A 17,367-nucleotide genomic window follows, 5' to 3' on the forward strand; every position below is an offset into this window, starting at 1 on the left:
GCAGGCCGTCGAAATGTCTGAGGCTAATATTTACGTAAGGTGCATGTGAATGTCACCTCGTGAATAAATTCAACTTAAGTCGTAATGGGTAATCGCTCTTGTCTTCGTTTACAGCTTCGCTGTCCACCAACCTTCACAGCCTGGGTGGGAGGCCTTATTTTTGTTATAATGATGCGAGTTCATGTTTTAACAGAAAAGCAAATGCTTGTTGCTATGCATTGGAAACAATAATAGATTTATGCGTAGGAGTTTCCCTTTGTAAGTTGCGCGTTGTTTCAAATTGCGTGATCTATCATTGAATACGTGCTTTCCTTCACTATTAGGCAAGGTTTTGTGCATGCTCATAATTACTCGCACTATCTTTCTACATTCTGTCAGACCTGTCGCAAAGAGCAGTGATCGGTCTTATATATTTGTTACTTGCCCACTAATGGTCACTTTATTTCCCACTTTTATGGAGACGATTGCATCCTCTATGGCACCGCACTTTATTAACCCTCTCGATGGCGTTATACTGCAAGGATACAAGCATCACATCTAGTTTTGCTGCGAGATGTGGTAATGCACTTTAAGTATGTAAATAAAAAAAATAATTAAACTGCTCACACCTAGAGCAACACTTCAAGGGGGCACTCAGTTTTCCCCGGAAGCGCACTTTATTGCATTCACAGTCTTACAGACAGCTGCTTTGATCCCAATCGCTTTTGGCAGAGTCGCGCCGTCCAAGCAAAGATGAAAAGAAAAGAGCAGGCTCCCACGACGTGGAGAACACCGTCATATGCGCCGTGCTTGTCTCTGAAGTAGCCTGAAGAAAGAAGCAACATTGGCGACATCAACAGGTGCAGCATGCACAATGCACAAATTCCCTTTCATTTATTAACCTGTACTGTCGTTCTGCCAGATCAACAGTTTATGATTTGAAGACACTTTTGGATGCGCTCAAGCAGAAGCTTCCATAAAAAGTCGCAGTCTCACCCGCAAGGCTATAATAAATCAGTGCACAGCTATACGAAGCAAGTATAGTAGCTTTATCGGCCGTATATATTTGGAAGCAGTCGCTTAGTAACTGAATTATTATGCATATGGTGTCAGCACACACTTGCAAACACAGGAGGAAAGTTGTCATTTTGCCGAGGTGGGGGATGGGGGGGACTAATGCCGACCAGCTTTCCGAATCACACACACACACACACACACACACACACACACACACACACACACACACACACACACACACACACACACACACACACACACACACACACACACACACACACACACACACACACACACACACACACACACACACACACACACACACACACACACACACACACACACACACACACACACACACACACACACACACACACACACACACACACACACACACACGCATGCACGCACACGCACACGCACACACACACCATCGCCCCATCTTTTCCGTGTGACATCGAAATTGTTCTGTGAAGTGACGGCCTGATATGAGAATTTAGTAGACCTCATAGTCGGAGACGGTTCAATTTCACAGCCTGAGTCCTCTCACACAACCAGAAATTTGGCGTCTCTCCGGGGTGTAAGCTTCCTTCGCGCAATTGTCGAACACTTCACAATCACAAATACCGCTTCGCCTTACCGGCGAAACTGCCACCGCTCTCTCTTGTTTCTTTCTCTGTGAGTCCGAGCATAAGCGCTACTGCACATGACTTCTGTTGATACTGATTTCGAGTCAATCCCCCATGGCCTCATTTCGGTTAATGAGTGAACTATACATGCTGCCCCAATTATCATGCACCAAGACTTAAAGAGCAGTTCCTTTACTCGAAGAAAACTTAGTGCACATGGTTTCCAGTCCAGTGGAGTAGCCACCAGTAATTCTTTCATTACTGAGATTTAATTCCGTAATTGCAATTAATTATCTAACTCTAGAACAACTGTCCTAAATATAAGAGTGTCAAAGGGGCATTTGTAGGCATCCGCAAATGACATCTAAGGGTGGTGTACAAACTGCGTACAATGTTTTCGGACTAGCTAGCCCACAAACTTCACGAAATATGAAAAATACCAAGTGACTGCGCTCCCACCCGCATCATAAAGCAGCGCCATTAAATAAGCTGATTGAAAGCAAGTGCACTGCCTGTCGCAAACCCGAAGAGACAGCGCATGACCTTGATAATGGTACGGCAGGAGCACCAACAGCAGGTTTCACACCTTCGCAGCTGTTACTTCCTCTCATTTCTGTGTCACACTTATTATCAGTCTCTCAAGGCCGACTGACCACAGTGATAACAAAAGCCACTTAATAACGCGGCTGACGCGCCTATATCACCATCTGTCAGGAGTGAGAAGCGCAAACGAAGAAGGAAGACGAGAAAGAGGGAGTGAAACGAGCGAGTGGAGAGGCCATCTGGGAGAAGGTGTGCGCGCAGAGAAGGACGCGGCGGCCGCAGCGCAGCGTTCCAGGAGAAGACGGCCGGAGATAGCCACTCTGGGTCCTGCCCCAGTACCTAGGCGATGCAGTGACGTCCCCGCCCGAGTATCAGGCTCGGCGAGCAGAGGACCGATGCCTCGGGAACTACCGCTGGCACGGACCTACCTGCCCGGACACGTCAGCGTTTATACCGCTGAACGTAGACGCGCGGAGGCTGGCTGCAGCCAGTCACCGTACCGTCTAGGGCATGAAACTGCGCCGGCGCGCACGAGGAGCGCCAGCCGGCACAAGTCCCGCTCTGCCGGAACGCAACAGCGCCTCAGCGACTGTGCCTTCGTCACGTCGACCGGGACATCGGTGACGCCGAACACCAGCGACGACTGAAGACGACCAGATTGTAACGACGGACCACAGACCGGAGGACGCTGATATCAGCCCCGAACAGAACCGGTACTGTAACCACTCCTACGATAGTGTAGAAACGATTGCCGCACAGACGTCGGTTAACGTGGTAGTGAGAGCGTTAAGCATAGCAAGGGAGGACGCAGTCCGTGTGCAATAAGTGGTGAACGTTACCGTGTGTTCCTGCTGTTAAAAGTCCATATCGAATGAATGCTGTGTGTGTTGCAACTTGCGTTCATGTGTTCATTCTGCCTGTTCAAGCAAGCGTACCAGGCGTTAACGTATGCGTGGCAATATTGGCGAGCCTGCCAGGATCACTTTAATTTTGTCACCTGGCTCGGTGTGTCTTGAGCAGCGGAATGGGCCTGTAACGTTTGGTGACTGCTGGGAGTGCCGCGGGCATGTCGGCCGAGGCCATAATAGCACTGTATCACGAGGAACAGAAGCGATTAAGAGAAGAACGCGCAGAGGCGCGAGAGGCTGTGAAGGAAACTGAGGAGAGAGCGAAAGCTGCGGTCGAGTGTGCGTATAGGAACTTGAATATAGAAAAAGAGCTTACGGAAAGAAATTGCCGCTGTGCCCGAGTAACAGTGGAGAAGAAGCAGGAAATAGGAGCTCAGATGTGGTACCTCAGAGGGTAGCGACAGTGTGTCCCCAGAAGCTAATCGCCCCATTTGACGAAAGGCGAGATGACCTAGATGCATGGATATAGCGTTTCGAGCGAATCGCAACTAGACAAGGCTGGCAGAAGAGTGACTGGGCGACTGGATTGGGTATGTGTCTTGTGGGGGAAGCGTTGGCCATGTACAGCCGGATGTCAGCGACTGACGCACTAGATTACGACAAGGTGAAGAAGGCTGTCCTACAACGCTTCAGACTAACGGCCGGAGGTTTCAGGGATAAATTCCGAAGCTCCAAGCCACACGAAAACGAGACGGCCCAGCATTTCACCGCTCGAATCTCCAAGTACTTTGATGGTTGGTTGGAGATGGCTAACATAAGGAAGACATTTGAAGACTTGAGGGACAACATGATTGCAGAACAGTTCATAGCATCATGTCATGAGTGTGTGGCAATATTCCTCAAAGAGCGCAACTTGAGGATGGTGGCGGTATCTGAACGCGCCGACCGCTCTTTAGAAGCCAAAGGCCGAACGAACTTGGGAAAGTAGAAGGAAGATAAGAAGATACCAGATGAGAGAGAACAGACCTAGAGCACAATGAAATATTTTATGTCTGACAGGATAGGGCATCGGGCTGTGAATTGTCCCTTGGGTCGCACTCGCAGTTCGAGGTTGAAGTGCGAGGGGTGCGGACGGCAGGGACATACAATACAGACCTGCCGAGCTAAGCCAGAAAATAAGGCGGCCTGTATTGTTGCGAGCGAAAGTCCCATTGAGGTTGCCAGGACGCAAGTGGAACAGAAGGAGTCCAGCGACAAGGCAAGCGCTGTCACGATGGCTCCGAGGTTGGAAGACGCGGAAACCTCGATGCCAGTAGTGGTGGGAATACTGCAGGGATGAAAAATGTCTGTGCTCAGAGACACTGGGTTCAACATTGTTCTGGTAAGGCAATCCATGGTGCCGGAAAGAGATGTCACCGCTACAGAAGCCCCAGTTCGATTGGCGGATGGTATGGTACGGCGAATGCCTGTGGCTCGGGTATTGCTTTTGACGCCTTATTACTGCGGTTGGATTGAAGCCCGGTGCGTCAAAGAACTGCTTTATGATGTCATTCTTCGGAATGTGCCAGGAGCCAGAAGAGGGGATGATCCAGATCCCATCTGGAGTTTTCCCAATACCAAAATTACAAGTAGGACGGAGCATGAATCCACCGATGCCGGGAGCCAGAAGAGGGGATGATCCAGATCCCCTCTGGAGTTTTCCCAATACCAAAATTACAAGTAGGACGGAGCTTGAATCCACCGAAGCCGCTGGCATAGACAACGAAAGAAGTTCGGATCCGTATAGAGGAGAAGCTACCATATTGTCAGTGGAGAAAAGCACAAGGAAGCAGGATAGGAAGGATGTTCATATAAACAATACTTCTGGCATCGCCATGGATATAAACGAGACCGAAATGAAAAACAGGCAAGAAGCGGACAGCACTATGCGATGTTATTTTGAAATTTTAGGGAAGTGGGTTCAGAGTAAGAAGAGCCGGGCCATACATAAGCTTGAGAAGGTTGAAGAATTACTCTACCGAATAGTCTGAACCCACGATGGAAGAGAAACACGACAGTTAGTAGTTCCATTGAGTTTACGGAGGGCAGTCCTCGATCTGGCGCACGACACTATTATGGCTGACCATCAATGAGTAGGGAAGACGACCAGCCGATTGTCAGAAGAATTCTGTTGGCAGTGCAGGCAAAGTGACACTAAACGGTTTGTGCGATCTTGAGACATATGTCTGAGAACCCCACCAAAGGGTTGATATCATAGGTACCTATAGGGACTATGCCTGTAATTGAGCAACCTTTCCAAATTGTCGCAGTGGACATCGTAGGCCATATTAACCCAGCATCGAATAAAGGAAACAGGTACACGCTCACGATGGCGGACGTTTCCACTAGATATTCAGACGCTGTCCCAATGAAAACGGCGGACGCAGTAGCAATCGCTGAGGCTTTGGTAGAAATGTTTATTAGGTATGGAGATGCGAGGGAGATACTGACGGATAGAGGAACCTGTTTTACGTCAGAATTGATGACGGAGATTTGCAGACTGTTGTCTCTGCAACACCTCGTCACGACACCATATTACTGTGTATTATTACATGTGTAATGGGCTGGTAGAAAAGTTAAACGGCATGCTTAAGAGCATGTTACGCAAAGTGTGCCAAGAGAATCCCAAGGAATGGGATCGCTAGCTACCTTCACTCTTGTTTGCATATAGAGAATTGCTGCAGGCTAGCACTGGATTTTCGCCATTCGAGCTAATCTACTGCAGAGCGTTGAGAGGACCATAATTGTTTTGCGGGAAATGTGGTCGAACACGGAATTGAAGAACAAAAGTGCTAGTATGTTTATCTATTGGAACTGAAAGATAAGCTAGAAGAAACCTGTCGCATCACCCGAGAAAGTCTCGCCGAAGCCCAGGCATCGTACAAGAAATATTATGATAAGAAAAGCCGGAAGCGAGTTCTTCAGGTTGGGGACATGGCACTGGTGCTACTTCCGAATGACACCAACAAGCTCACCATGAGTTGGAAAGGACCATTCAATGTGAGGAAGAGAGCCAGCGACGTAGACTACGAATTAGAAGTTGGGGAAAGAAGAAAAGTATTCCACGTCAACATGCTGATAAAATACGAGTTGAGACAAGAAAATGCAGAGGAAGTTGCAGGAATGGTCATCGCAGAATCGGACGCTCAAAGTCCATACGAAGCAGAAATACCAACGTACAGCAGCATGCAAACAATAGATATCAGCCAAAAGTTCGTTCTGCGAACAGATGCATCAGTAAGATGTGCAGGGGCTATGCTGTTGCAGGAAGCCGATGGAGTATTGCACCCTGTCTTTTATGCAAGGCGGAAGTTGAGTGACCTGGAAAGAAACTACGCTATAGTAGAAAAGGAATGTGATGCTTTATTGCGGGCTGCAAAACGATTTCATATTTATTTACATGGGACTCAGTTTGTCGTGCAAACTGATCATCAGCCACTAGAGTATCTAAACCGGGTAAAGCACACCAACGCCAAAGTCATGCGCTGGAGCCTAGTGTTACAAGAGTATAAATTCTCGGTGCAGTATATTAAAGGGCAAGACAACGTAGGTGCGGATTTTCTGAGTAGCGTGATGTTTTAGGAAGCCCAAAACGTGTCACTACCAAAGTATAATAGTGCTGTATGAATTGTGGCACCGTTGAGATTGACGTAGTGTTAAGACTCGGCGAAAACTTACGTGATGTGCGCGTGGGTGCGGTGAAGTGCAGCGTCCGTGTAAACCCAAGAGGCGGCGAACAGTGAGTGAAGTTCTCGTGGGGCGAAAACTCGGAAACTAGGGGGGGGGGGGGGGGGCATTGTCAGGATTGACAAGCGCAAAGAAAGAAAACAGACGAGGAAGAGGGAGTGAAGCGAGCGCGTGGAGCGGCCATCTTGGAGAAGGGGTGCGCGCAGAAAAGGACGTGGTGGCCGGGCGCAGCGTTCCAGGAGAAGACGGCCGGAGATCGCCACTCTGGTTCCTGCCCCAGTGCCTAGGCGATGCTGTGACGTCCCCGCCCGAGTACCAGGCTCGGCAAGCAGATGACCGCTGGCCCGGACCTACCTGCCAGGACACGTGAGCGTTTACGCCGCTGAACGTAGACGCGTGGAGGCTGGCTGCAGCTAGTCACCGTCCCGTCTAGGGAACTAAGCTGGGCCGGCGCGCACCAAGAGCGCCTGCCGGCACGAGTCCCACTCTGCCGGAGCGCGACAGCTCCTCAGCGACCGTGCCCTTGTCACGTGGGCCGGGGCATTGGTGACGCCGAACACCAGCGATGACTGAAGACGACCAGATGGCAAAGACGGACCACAGACCGGAGGACGTCGATGTCCGCCCCGAACAGAACCGGTAATGTAAGCGCCCCTACGATAGCGTAGAAACGCGGTAGTACGAGCGTAAAACATAGCAAGGGAGGACGCAGTCCGTGTGCAATAAGTGGTGAACGTTACCGTGTGTTCCTGCTGTTAAAAGTTCATATCGAATGAATGCTGTGTGTGTTGCGACTTGCGTTCATGTGTTCATTCTGCCTGTTCAAGCAAGCGTACCAGGCGTTAACGTATGCATGACACCATCGCATCGAAAGAGTGTGCGCACAGCTATATTTCGCGTCAGAAACTTGCTTCGGACTAAAGCTAAATTAAAGTGACGGTAATATTTTTCATAAAAGTGTACGCGCGTTGCAAAAACTGGTTCGTGGCAAACAATAAAAGAGAAATAAACAGACCGGGACGCGACCCACTTGCAGAAGAAAAGCAAAACCGACGTGTTCAAGAAAGCAAGTGTACCACTTCTAAATGAGCCGTATTAGAAATTGCGACGCCTGCACACACAGTAAAAAAAAGAAAAACATACACCAGACTTAAATGTGCCCATATTATCTATGATTTCGTTACCATCGTCAAATATCATCTGCTGCCTAAAGGATGTGTACGAACAGGTCTCCTTCTGCAGCTATGCAGTACCGAGTCCGCTTAATCACATCTTCAGGGGCTTTCATGATGATCGACGTTGGAATTCAAGGGCAAACATCCGTTATCGTTGTCTTGAGCAAATTTGACGTCGGTACCAATGATGCAAGCACGATCTTTCACATAGCCCCAAAGAAAAAAATTGAGCTTAGAGATGTCAGGAGACCTAGCCGGACAATTCACAGGCCCGTGCCTTCCAATCTGAATCTGAACCTGGCAACGTTTAACGCTAGAACGTTATCTAGTGAGACGAGTCTAGCAGTGCTATTGGAGGAATTAGCGGGCAGTAAATGGGATATAATAGTGCTCAGTGAGGTTACGAGGACAAAATAAGCATATAGAGTGCTAAAAAAGCTGACACGTCTAGTGCTACCGGGGCTTAGCGGAGAGACGAGAACTAGAAGTCGAATTCCTGATTAATAAGGATATACCTGGTAGCATACAGGCACTCTATAGCACTAACAAGATGGTGGCAGGTCTTGTTGTGAAACGTAATAAGAGCTACAAATTGAAGGTCGTACAGGCCTACGCCCCTACATCCAGTCATGATGACTTGGAAGTCGAAAGCTTCTATGAAGGCGTGGAACCGGCGATGGGCAAAGTCAAAACAAACTGCACTATAGTGATGGGCGACTTCAATGCCAGGGTAGGCAAGAAGCAGACTGGAGACAAGTCAGTGGGGGAATATGGCATAAACTCTAGGAATAGCAGGGGAGAGTTATTAGTAGAGTTTGCAGAACGGAATAATATGCGGATAATGAAAGCCATCTTCCGCAAGCGGGATAGCCGAAAGTGAGACGTGCAGCAACCCTAGTGGCGAGACTAGAAATGAAATAGACTTCATACTCTGCGCTAACCCTGGCATCATACAAGATGTGGACGTGCTAGGCAAGGTGCGCTGCAGTGACCATAGGATGGTAAGAACTTAAATTAGCCTAGACTTGAGGACGGAACGGAAGAAACTGGTACATAAGAAGCCGATGAATGAGTTAGCGGTAAGAGGGAAAGTAGAGGAATTCCGGATCAAGCTACAGAACATGTATTCGGTTTTAACTCAGGAAGAGGACCTTAGTTTTGAAGCAATGAACGACAATATTATTGGCATCAGTAAGAGGTGTGCGATAGAAGTCGGTGGTAACTTCGTTAGACAGGATGCCACTAAGCTATCGCAGGAGACGAAAGATCTCATTAAGAAGCGCTAATGTGTGAAAGCCCCTAACCCTACAGCAAGAGTATAACTGGCCGAACTTTCCAAGTTAATCAACAAGCGTCATACAGCTGACATAAGGGGGTATAATAAGGATAGAATTGAACATGCTCTCAGGAACGGAGGAAGTGTAACAGCAGTGAAGAAACTAGGTATAACCAAGAATCAGATGTGTGCGTTAAGAGACAAAGCCGGCAATATCGTTACTAATATGGATGAGATAGTTCAAGTGGCTAAGGAGTTCTATAGAGATTTATACAGTACCAGTGGCACCCACGACCATAATGGAAGAGAGAATAGTCTAGAGGAATTTGACATCCCAAAAGTAACGCCGGAAGAAGAAAAGGAAGCCTTGGGAGCTATGCAAAGGGAGAAAGCGGCTGGGGAGGATCAGGTAACAACAGATTTGTAGAAGGATGGTGGGCAGATTGTTCTAGAAAAACTGGCCATCCTGTATACGCAATACCTCATGACCGGAATGAGTGAATACCGTTCATGAATACCGGAATCTTGGAAGAACGGCAACATAATCCTAATCCATAAGAAAGGGGACGCCAAAGACTTGAAAAATTATAGACCGATCAGCTTACTGTCCGTTGCCTACAAACTATTTACTAAGGTAATCGCAAATAGAATCAGCAGCACCTTAGACTTCTGTCAACCAAAGGACCAGGCAGGATTTCGTAAAAACTTCAACAATAGACCATATTCACACTGTCAATCAGGTGATAGAGAAATGTTCGCAATATAACCAAAGCTTATATATAGGTTTCATTGATTACGAGAAAGCGTTTGATTCATTCGAAACATCAGCAGTCATGGAGGCATTACGGAATCAGGGTCTAGACGAGCCGTATGTAAAAATACTGAAAAATATATATAGCGGCTTGACAGCCACCGTAGTCCTGCACAAAGAAAGCAACAAAATCCCAATTATGAAGGGCGTCAGGCAGGGAGATACGATCTCTCGAATACTATTCACAGCGTGTTTACACGCGGTATTCAGAGAGCTGGATTGGGAAGAATTGGGGATAAGAGTTAATGGAGAATACCTAAGTAACTTGCAATTCGTTGATGATATTGTCTTGCTAGAGTAACTCTATTGAGTCTGTTGAGTAACTCAGGGGACCAATTGCAATGCATGCTCACTGACCTGGAGAGGCAAAGCAGAAGGGTGGGTCTAAAAATTAATCTGCAGAAAACTAAAGTAATGTTTAACAGTCTCCGATGAGTACAGCAGTTTGCGATAGATAGTGAGGCACTAGAAGTGGTACGGGAATACATCTACTTAGGGCAGGTAGAGACCGCGGATCCGGATCATGTGACTGAAATAATCAGAAGAGGAAGAATGACTGGGGTGCGTTTGGCAGGCATTTTTAGATCATGAACAGCAGGTAGCCATTATTCCTCAAGAGAAAAGAGTATAACAGCTGTGCCTTACCAGTACTCACGTACTGGGCACAAACCGGGAGGCTTACGAAAAGAGTTCTACTTATATTGAGGACGACGCAACGAGCTAGGGAAAGAAGAATGATGGGTGTAACGTTAAAGGATAAGAAAGAGCAAACTGGGTGAGGAAACAAACACGAGTTAATGACATCTTAGTTGAAATCAAGAAAGATATGGGCATGGGCGGGACATGTAATGAGGAGGCAAGATAACCGATGGTCATTAAGGGTTACGGACTGGATCCCAAGGGAAGGGAAGCGTAGCAGGGGGCGGCAGAAAGTTAGGTGGGCGGATGAGATTAAGAAGTTTGCAGGCATGGCATGGCGACAATTAGTACATGACCGGGGTTGTTGGAGAAGTATGGGGGAGGCCTTTGCCTTGCAGTGGGCGTAACCAGGCTGATGATGATGATGATGATGATGATGCAAGACGCCGCAGCTACGTCTCCTCCGTCAACTGCAACTCCTCCGCCTTTGTTTTCGGTGCGCGGCATGGCGTTCGTACCCCACATGCCGCCTTTCCAGGCGCTACCCGGCACTCCTGCGGTACCGTGGCTCACGTGGAAACGGTACTTTCGCACGTTTCTCGAGGCAACCGGAGGCGAGGCACTGCAATACGAGAGGAAGAAAGCCATTTTACTGAGCAACTAGGCTTCGAGGGGCAGCGTCTCTACTACGACCTCGCGTCGCAAACGGGCTAGACGGCTACTAGGTTCGAAGACGTTCTCCGCATCTTCGACCAGCATTACGAAGAAAGCACCAAACCCCTGGTGCACCGTATTATCTTCCGGGAAAGGAAGCAACTACCCGGAGAAACCTTCCAGGACTTCGTCACCGCGCTACAAAGGCTAGCGCCTGCTTGTGCGTTCGGCGCTTGGCACGACGAGTCCCTTTACGACCATATCCTCCAAGACGTCGCATCAACAAGAATAAGATAAAGGTTACTCTACGAAGGAGCGTCCCTCACGCTCAAGAAGGCCCAGGAAATCGGACGAGCCGTACAGCAAGTCCACAAGGACCTTCAAGCCTTTAACAGCTCGTCTGTTCAGCGCGTCTCGACGCAACGCCAAGATGGCGTCGACAGCCATCACCTTCCTCGCCCGGGCGCGCAAGATGGCGGTTCCCGCCACCCTTCTCCCTCGACCCGGCGGCTTCAAAATGGCGCTCGGCGGCATGGGGGAAAGTCGCGACCTGGGGAGGCCGGCCAACATGGCGCACGGCCCGAACTCCGCGAAGCCAGTCGACACATTGCAGGCCATTGCTACCGATGTGGTTCACCTCACCACATCGCATCTGATCCAGGCTGTCCAGCCAAGCACGTTTCCTGCCGTGCGTGCGGAAAAGTACGACATTTCGCTTCGGTTTGCCGTTTGAGGAACCGAAAGCATCGACAGTCCCCTGCTCGTACGCAGCTTGATTTCGCTACATGCCAACAGGTGTCAGGAGTTGCAGCTGACGCAAGCGTTCAGTTTCCGTCTCTCCCGCACAACGCTCCCTCGGAGTTCACCCAGCCGTACTCAGGACCATCGGGACTTGCAAATGACTTCATCCACGACGTTTATCTTCGAGCGTCAGTGCAACCAGTCTCCGCGAAACTGCGTCCTCAACCTCGGGTTCTCCGTGAGCAAGTCTGCACTGCGAACGGTATTTCGCCGCGTGAAAACAAAGTTCAGTCAGTTGTTAAGGCACCGCAACCAACTGACAAGAAGTCGCTGCATTCATTTCTCGGTGTCACGCGATACTACGCTAAACTGATCCCGCAGTACGATGAATTGGTAGAGCCGCTTAAGAAACTACTAAAGCAAGGACAGCCGTTTGTCTGGGATCAGGATACCGAGTATAGCTTCCAGACCGTTAAGGAGGTGATTGCATGCGAATTCGGCTCTTACGCCAAAAGTGTTCAGACGTACATGGACCGTCGTCGTGCCCCAAGATCTCCTCAATTTCGTCCAGGAGATCTTGTTCGAGTACGCAACTCGAGAAAGTCCGATCCTAAATACTCGGGTCCATTTAGGATTTGCCGTAGGGTAGGTCGTAACACTTTCACGCTTGAAAATGGCAAACGATGGAATGCATCCAAACTTGTGAAATGCCCTGCACTACAGGATTTTCTTGGAAAATTCACTGAAAAGAATCACTCCAGTGACTACCCTTCCCTTGATGATTGTCTCCGACCTTTTCTTCCAGTTACTACTAGTATAGGTGATACATTACGTTTCTTGTAGCGTAATCGTGCAGTACGCACATCATTACTACGGTGCTGACCGCCATACTAATTTGTCTTTCATGCCAAAAAAAGTTTTTAACATTAAAGGTCGTTACCATTCTTACGGGGGGACTAAGGAGTGTAAAGTGCTTTTACGCACAATGCCAAATCCACGACAGCCACAGACACTGTCTCGAGTCAGGCTCAGGGCGAATGAGCCACCCATCAGTGCTGTCCCAGGGGGCACGTAGATGTTTGTTACTGTCTACTTTTGTACTTCGTGAATTCTTTGTGTTATCGGTGTGTGCAAGGCTGCATCTCGTCGTCCGTCCAAGACGGGTACTGAAACTGCAGAACTGGAGTGCAAAAATTCATTCAGTTTTCATGTTGTGCGTTTTTTTAAAGGGGGAAGCCAAAGATATCATTTTCTATTGTGTAAAGATGACATCACTATCATGTATGTTACAGTGCTAACATGTGTTCTTTGACTCGTGACTTACTTTTGTTGCGAGGAGAGCGAGTAGAGCATTCTTCCTTTCAAGGGAGAGGTGATGTGGTATCCTGTGTTAACTTCTGGTTTCGGTTTTGGGTCTTTACATCAGGGCGCCACTCAGCGCCAAACGCTGTAAGTTGCCTTCTTGCTTCCCCTTGGTGAAATAAAAGAGTCATTCTTTGTCTGGTCCCCGACTGGAGCAGTCCGGCTCTTTTCTTGCGGCGCTGCGCGCCCCGGCCGTTTAGCACTCATGCCGTAAACCTTACGTCGGGCCGCCCCGTCGAAGCTACAACATATTGTCCTCGCCACTTGCAGTGCCTCGCTACCTATCGTAAACTTCCGTTCTCTTCCGAGACTGTTAAACATTAGTTTTCTGCAGACTAATTTTTAGACCCACCCTTCGGCTTTGCCTCTCCAGGTCAGTAAGCATGCATTGCAGTTGGTCCCCTGAGTTACTAAGCAAAGCAATATCATCAGCGAATCTCAAGTTACTAAGGTATTCTCCATTACCTCTTTTCCCTAATTCTTCCCAATCCAGGTCTCTGAATACCTCCTGTAAACACGCTGTGAATACCATTGGAGAGATCGTATCTCCCTGGCTGACGCCTTTTTTATTGGGATTTTGCTGCTTTCGTTATGGAGGACTACGGTCGCTGTGGAGCCGCTATAGATATCTTTCAGTATTTTTACATACGGCTCGTCTACACCCTGATTTCGCAATGCCTCCATGACTGCTGAGGCTTCGACTGAATCAAACGTTTTCTCCTAATCAATGAAAGCTATATATAAGGGTGGGTTATATTCCGCACATTTCTCTATCACCTGATTGACAGTGTGAATATGGTCTATTGTTGAAGCTTTTCCGAAATCCTGCCTGGTCCTTTGGTTGACAGAAGTCTAAGGTGTTCCTGATTCTATTTGCGATTACCTTAGTAAATACTTTGTAGGCAACGGACAGTAAGCTGATCGGTCTATCATTTTTCAAGTCTTTGGCGTCCCCTTTCTTATGGATTAGGCTTATGTTAGCGTTTGTCCAAGATTCCGGTACGCTCGAAGTCATGAGGCATTGCGTATACAGGGTGGCCAGTTTTTCTAGAACAATCCGCCCACCATCCTTCGACAAATCTGCTGTTACCTGATGCTCCCCAGCTGCCTTTCCCCTTTGCATAGCTCCCAAGGCTTTCTTTATTTCTTCCGGCGTTACTTGTGGGATTTCAAATTCCTCTGGGCTATTCTCTCTTCTATTATCGTCGTGGGTGCCACTGGCACTGTATATATCTCTATAGAACTCCTCAGCCGCTTGAACGATCGCATCTATATTAGTAATGATATTGCCGGCTTTGTCTCTTAACGCATACATCTGATTCTTGCCTATTCCTACTTTCTTCTTCACTGCTTTTAGGTTTCCTCCGTTCCTGAGAACATGTTCAATTCTATCCATATTATACTTCCTTATGTCCGCTGTCTTACGCTTGTTGATTAACTTCGAAAGTTCTGCCAGTTCTATTCTAGCTGTAGGGTTAGAGGCTTTCATACATTGGCGTTTCCTGATCAGACCTTTCGTCTCCTGCGATAGCTTACTGGTATCCTGTCTAATGGAGTTGCCACCGACTTCTATTGCAGACTCCTTAATGATGCCCATAAGATTGTCGTTCATTGCTTCAACACTAAGGTCCTCTTCCTGTCTTAAAGCCGAATACCTGTTCTGTAGCTTGATCCGGAATTCATCTATTTTCCCTCCTACCGGGGAAGTTGGAGAAGTATGGGAGAGGCCTTTGCCCTGCAGTGGGCGTAACCAGGCTGATGATGATGATGATGATGATGAAGAGCATGTGTACGTATACACCTATGGCATTGCATTTTGCCTGCATTGATTGATGTATACACACTGTAGTAAACTCTATAGTCCTATAATACTAGCGTTGAATAGTGGCTTGGTGACATTATCTGTCTTCGTATCAGAAAAAAAACGCCATCCTAGTTTTCCCTCAAAGCGTTCCCACGCGAATTTCGATATTCTTTTCGCAAGAGAGTATCCCACAAGTGAATTCGTAGCGGCGCGATTATCGCCTCTAAAGCCGGCGAAGAGCGCTCGAGTGCAGCTAGCGAGAAGACGCTCGGCGTGAGCGCCGTTGCTCCCGAGATCCCGCTGTTGCTGCTGCACTGTGGCTGGCCGGCCTAACTAAGCCGTGGCCACGGTGACTAGCTCTTCGCGCTGCCTCCCACAACATTAATATTTGGGTGCCCCAAAAAGTTTAATTGCGGTCCGCGAATATAGCCTTAACCTAACCTAACCCTTATAAAATGACTATTGAAACGTTGGCATATTGTTGATGAATTGACTCAATATCCTTTCAACAATACCTCAGCAATTTTCGAAAGCACAGGGCGATAATTCAACAATAAAGTTGTTGGGTAGTTGACAACAAAAAAGTCGTTGACTAAATTTTCTTGATATAGTGTTGAATAGTATTGAGTATTATTCAGGCATTGTTGAGTAGTTACCAACAGTAATGTCGCTGACTAAATTTTGTTGACATATTGTTGAATTAGATTGAGTATGATTGATCCACTGTTGAATGTTCACAACAATAAAGTCATTGACGAAATGCTGTTAACTTATTGTTGAATATTCAGTCTTATCGAAGAATATTGAGTTTCGTAGTATATGTGAAAAAACACGCCATGTGTATGTGTGCGTCTTTTGCACATATATTGTTTTGTTGATCACTTAATCACGATTACATATATACAGGGTGATGTTTCAAGTTACTTGAACCATAGACGTATCTACGAGTTGGAAGGGGGACAGTGCCACCTGCCCGCCATATAGATACGCCCATGGTTTAAATTACATGACTTGGCCCCTCCTTCATTTCAGAAAGTTGGGGAGGGGAGGTGCCCCCTTCACGTTTCTGGTTAGGCGCCCCCTTTTCGCCCAGTATATACGTCTGTGGTTCAAGTTACGGGAATGCCCCGCATATATATATATATATATATATATATGTATAGATATATATATATATATATGACTTCATGATAGCGGCATTTATGGATGCCGCGCGGTTTTATTTGAAAAGATGATGCGCTCGTTTAAAAGCTCTCTCTCTTATTCACCCACGTTTTCTTATGCCGGGTGTCCCAGCTAACTTAAGCCAGTTTAAAGATATGGGAATGCCACGTAGCTGGATAGAATCAATGTAATCTTGTTTGCCGTCACTTGATGATACTGTAAATATATATTTTTTTTTAAATTGCGGCTAATTGTATAATTAATCTTCATTAATTGTTCGACTTCTCAATTATTATAATTGGATGAAAAGTGTCAATGAGAAAATTCTTGAGTGACATGAAAAACTCCCGGTACAGCTTTCTGTTGTTCAATATAGGCTACATAACGGTGTTTTTCTGAGCGTGAAAGTAGACCGCAGATGCACGCGAAGTTGCCGCGCGACTGACCGCTCGATGCACTTCGCGTGTGTTCACGGGCTTCTTTCACGATCGGGAAAATACTTTTACGTGACACGTATTGAGCAACAGAAAGCTGGATCAGGAGTTTTTAACGTCGCTCTACAGTTTTCTCATTGACATGTTAAGTTACGTAAAACACCCTGCGCGCACGCACACACATACGCACATATGTATGTATATGACTTCAGGATAGAGACATGTATCGTTGCCGCCAAGTGTTATGTGAAAAGTTGATGCACTTCTTGGAAAACCGCTTTGTCTCTTTCATGCGCATTTTTTCTTTTAACTCTTTTTAATTCCTTCAGCTAAATTTATCAGAGTTTAAAAATATACCGATGCACTCTAAGGCAATGCGACAAAATGTATGTTGGTCTCTTTTATATGTACATTAAAGCTCACCCTCTCTCTCTCTCTCTCTTTTATATGTAGTCTGTCACGCTATTTTCGTATTCTTCCTAATTAAAAATTAGTCAGGATAACTTAACCAACTTCTGAAGCAATAAGGCAAAAAATTCCGATTAGAAAGTTGTAGAACACTTTG

At 47.2% G+C, this 17,367-nt stretch overlaps 1 protein-coding gene across 1 annotated transcript in view; it reads right to left on the reverse strand.

The window, feature by feature from the left end:
* Positions 1-602: 602 nt before the first annotated feature.
* Positions 603-17,367, reverse strand: part of LOC142575083 (monocarboxylate transporter 12-B-like) — a 180,700-nt gene continuing 163,935 nt past the window's right edge. The window contains exon 5 of the mRNA XM_075684065.1: positions 603-805. Coding sequence (XP_075540180.1) covers positions 666-805 — 140 coding nt within the window. The 3' untranslated portion in view covers positions 603-665. The remainder of the gene's footprint in view (positions 806-17,367) is intronic.

This window comes from Dermacentor variabilis, chromosome 3 (assembly GCF_050947875.1).
Source record: "Dermacentor variabilis isolate Ectoservices chromosome 3, ASM5094787v1, whole genome shotgun sequence".
In the NCBI taxonomy this organism is placed as follows: Eukaryota; Metazoa; Arthropoda; class Arachnida; order Ixodida; family Ixodidae; genus Dermacentor; species Dermacentor variabilis.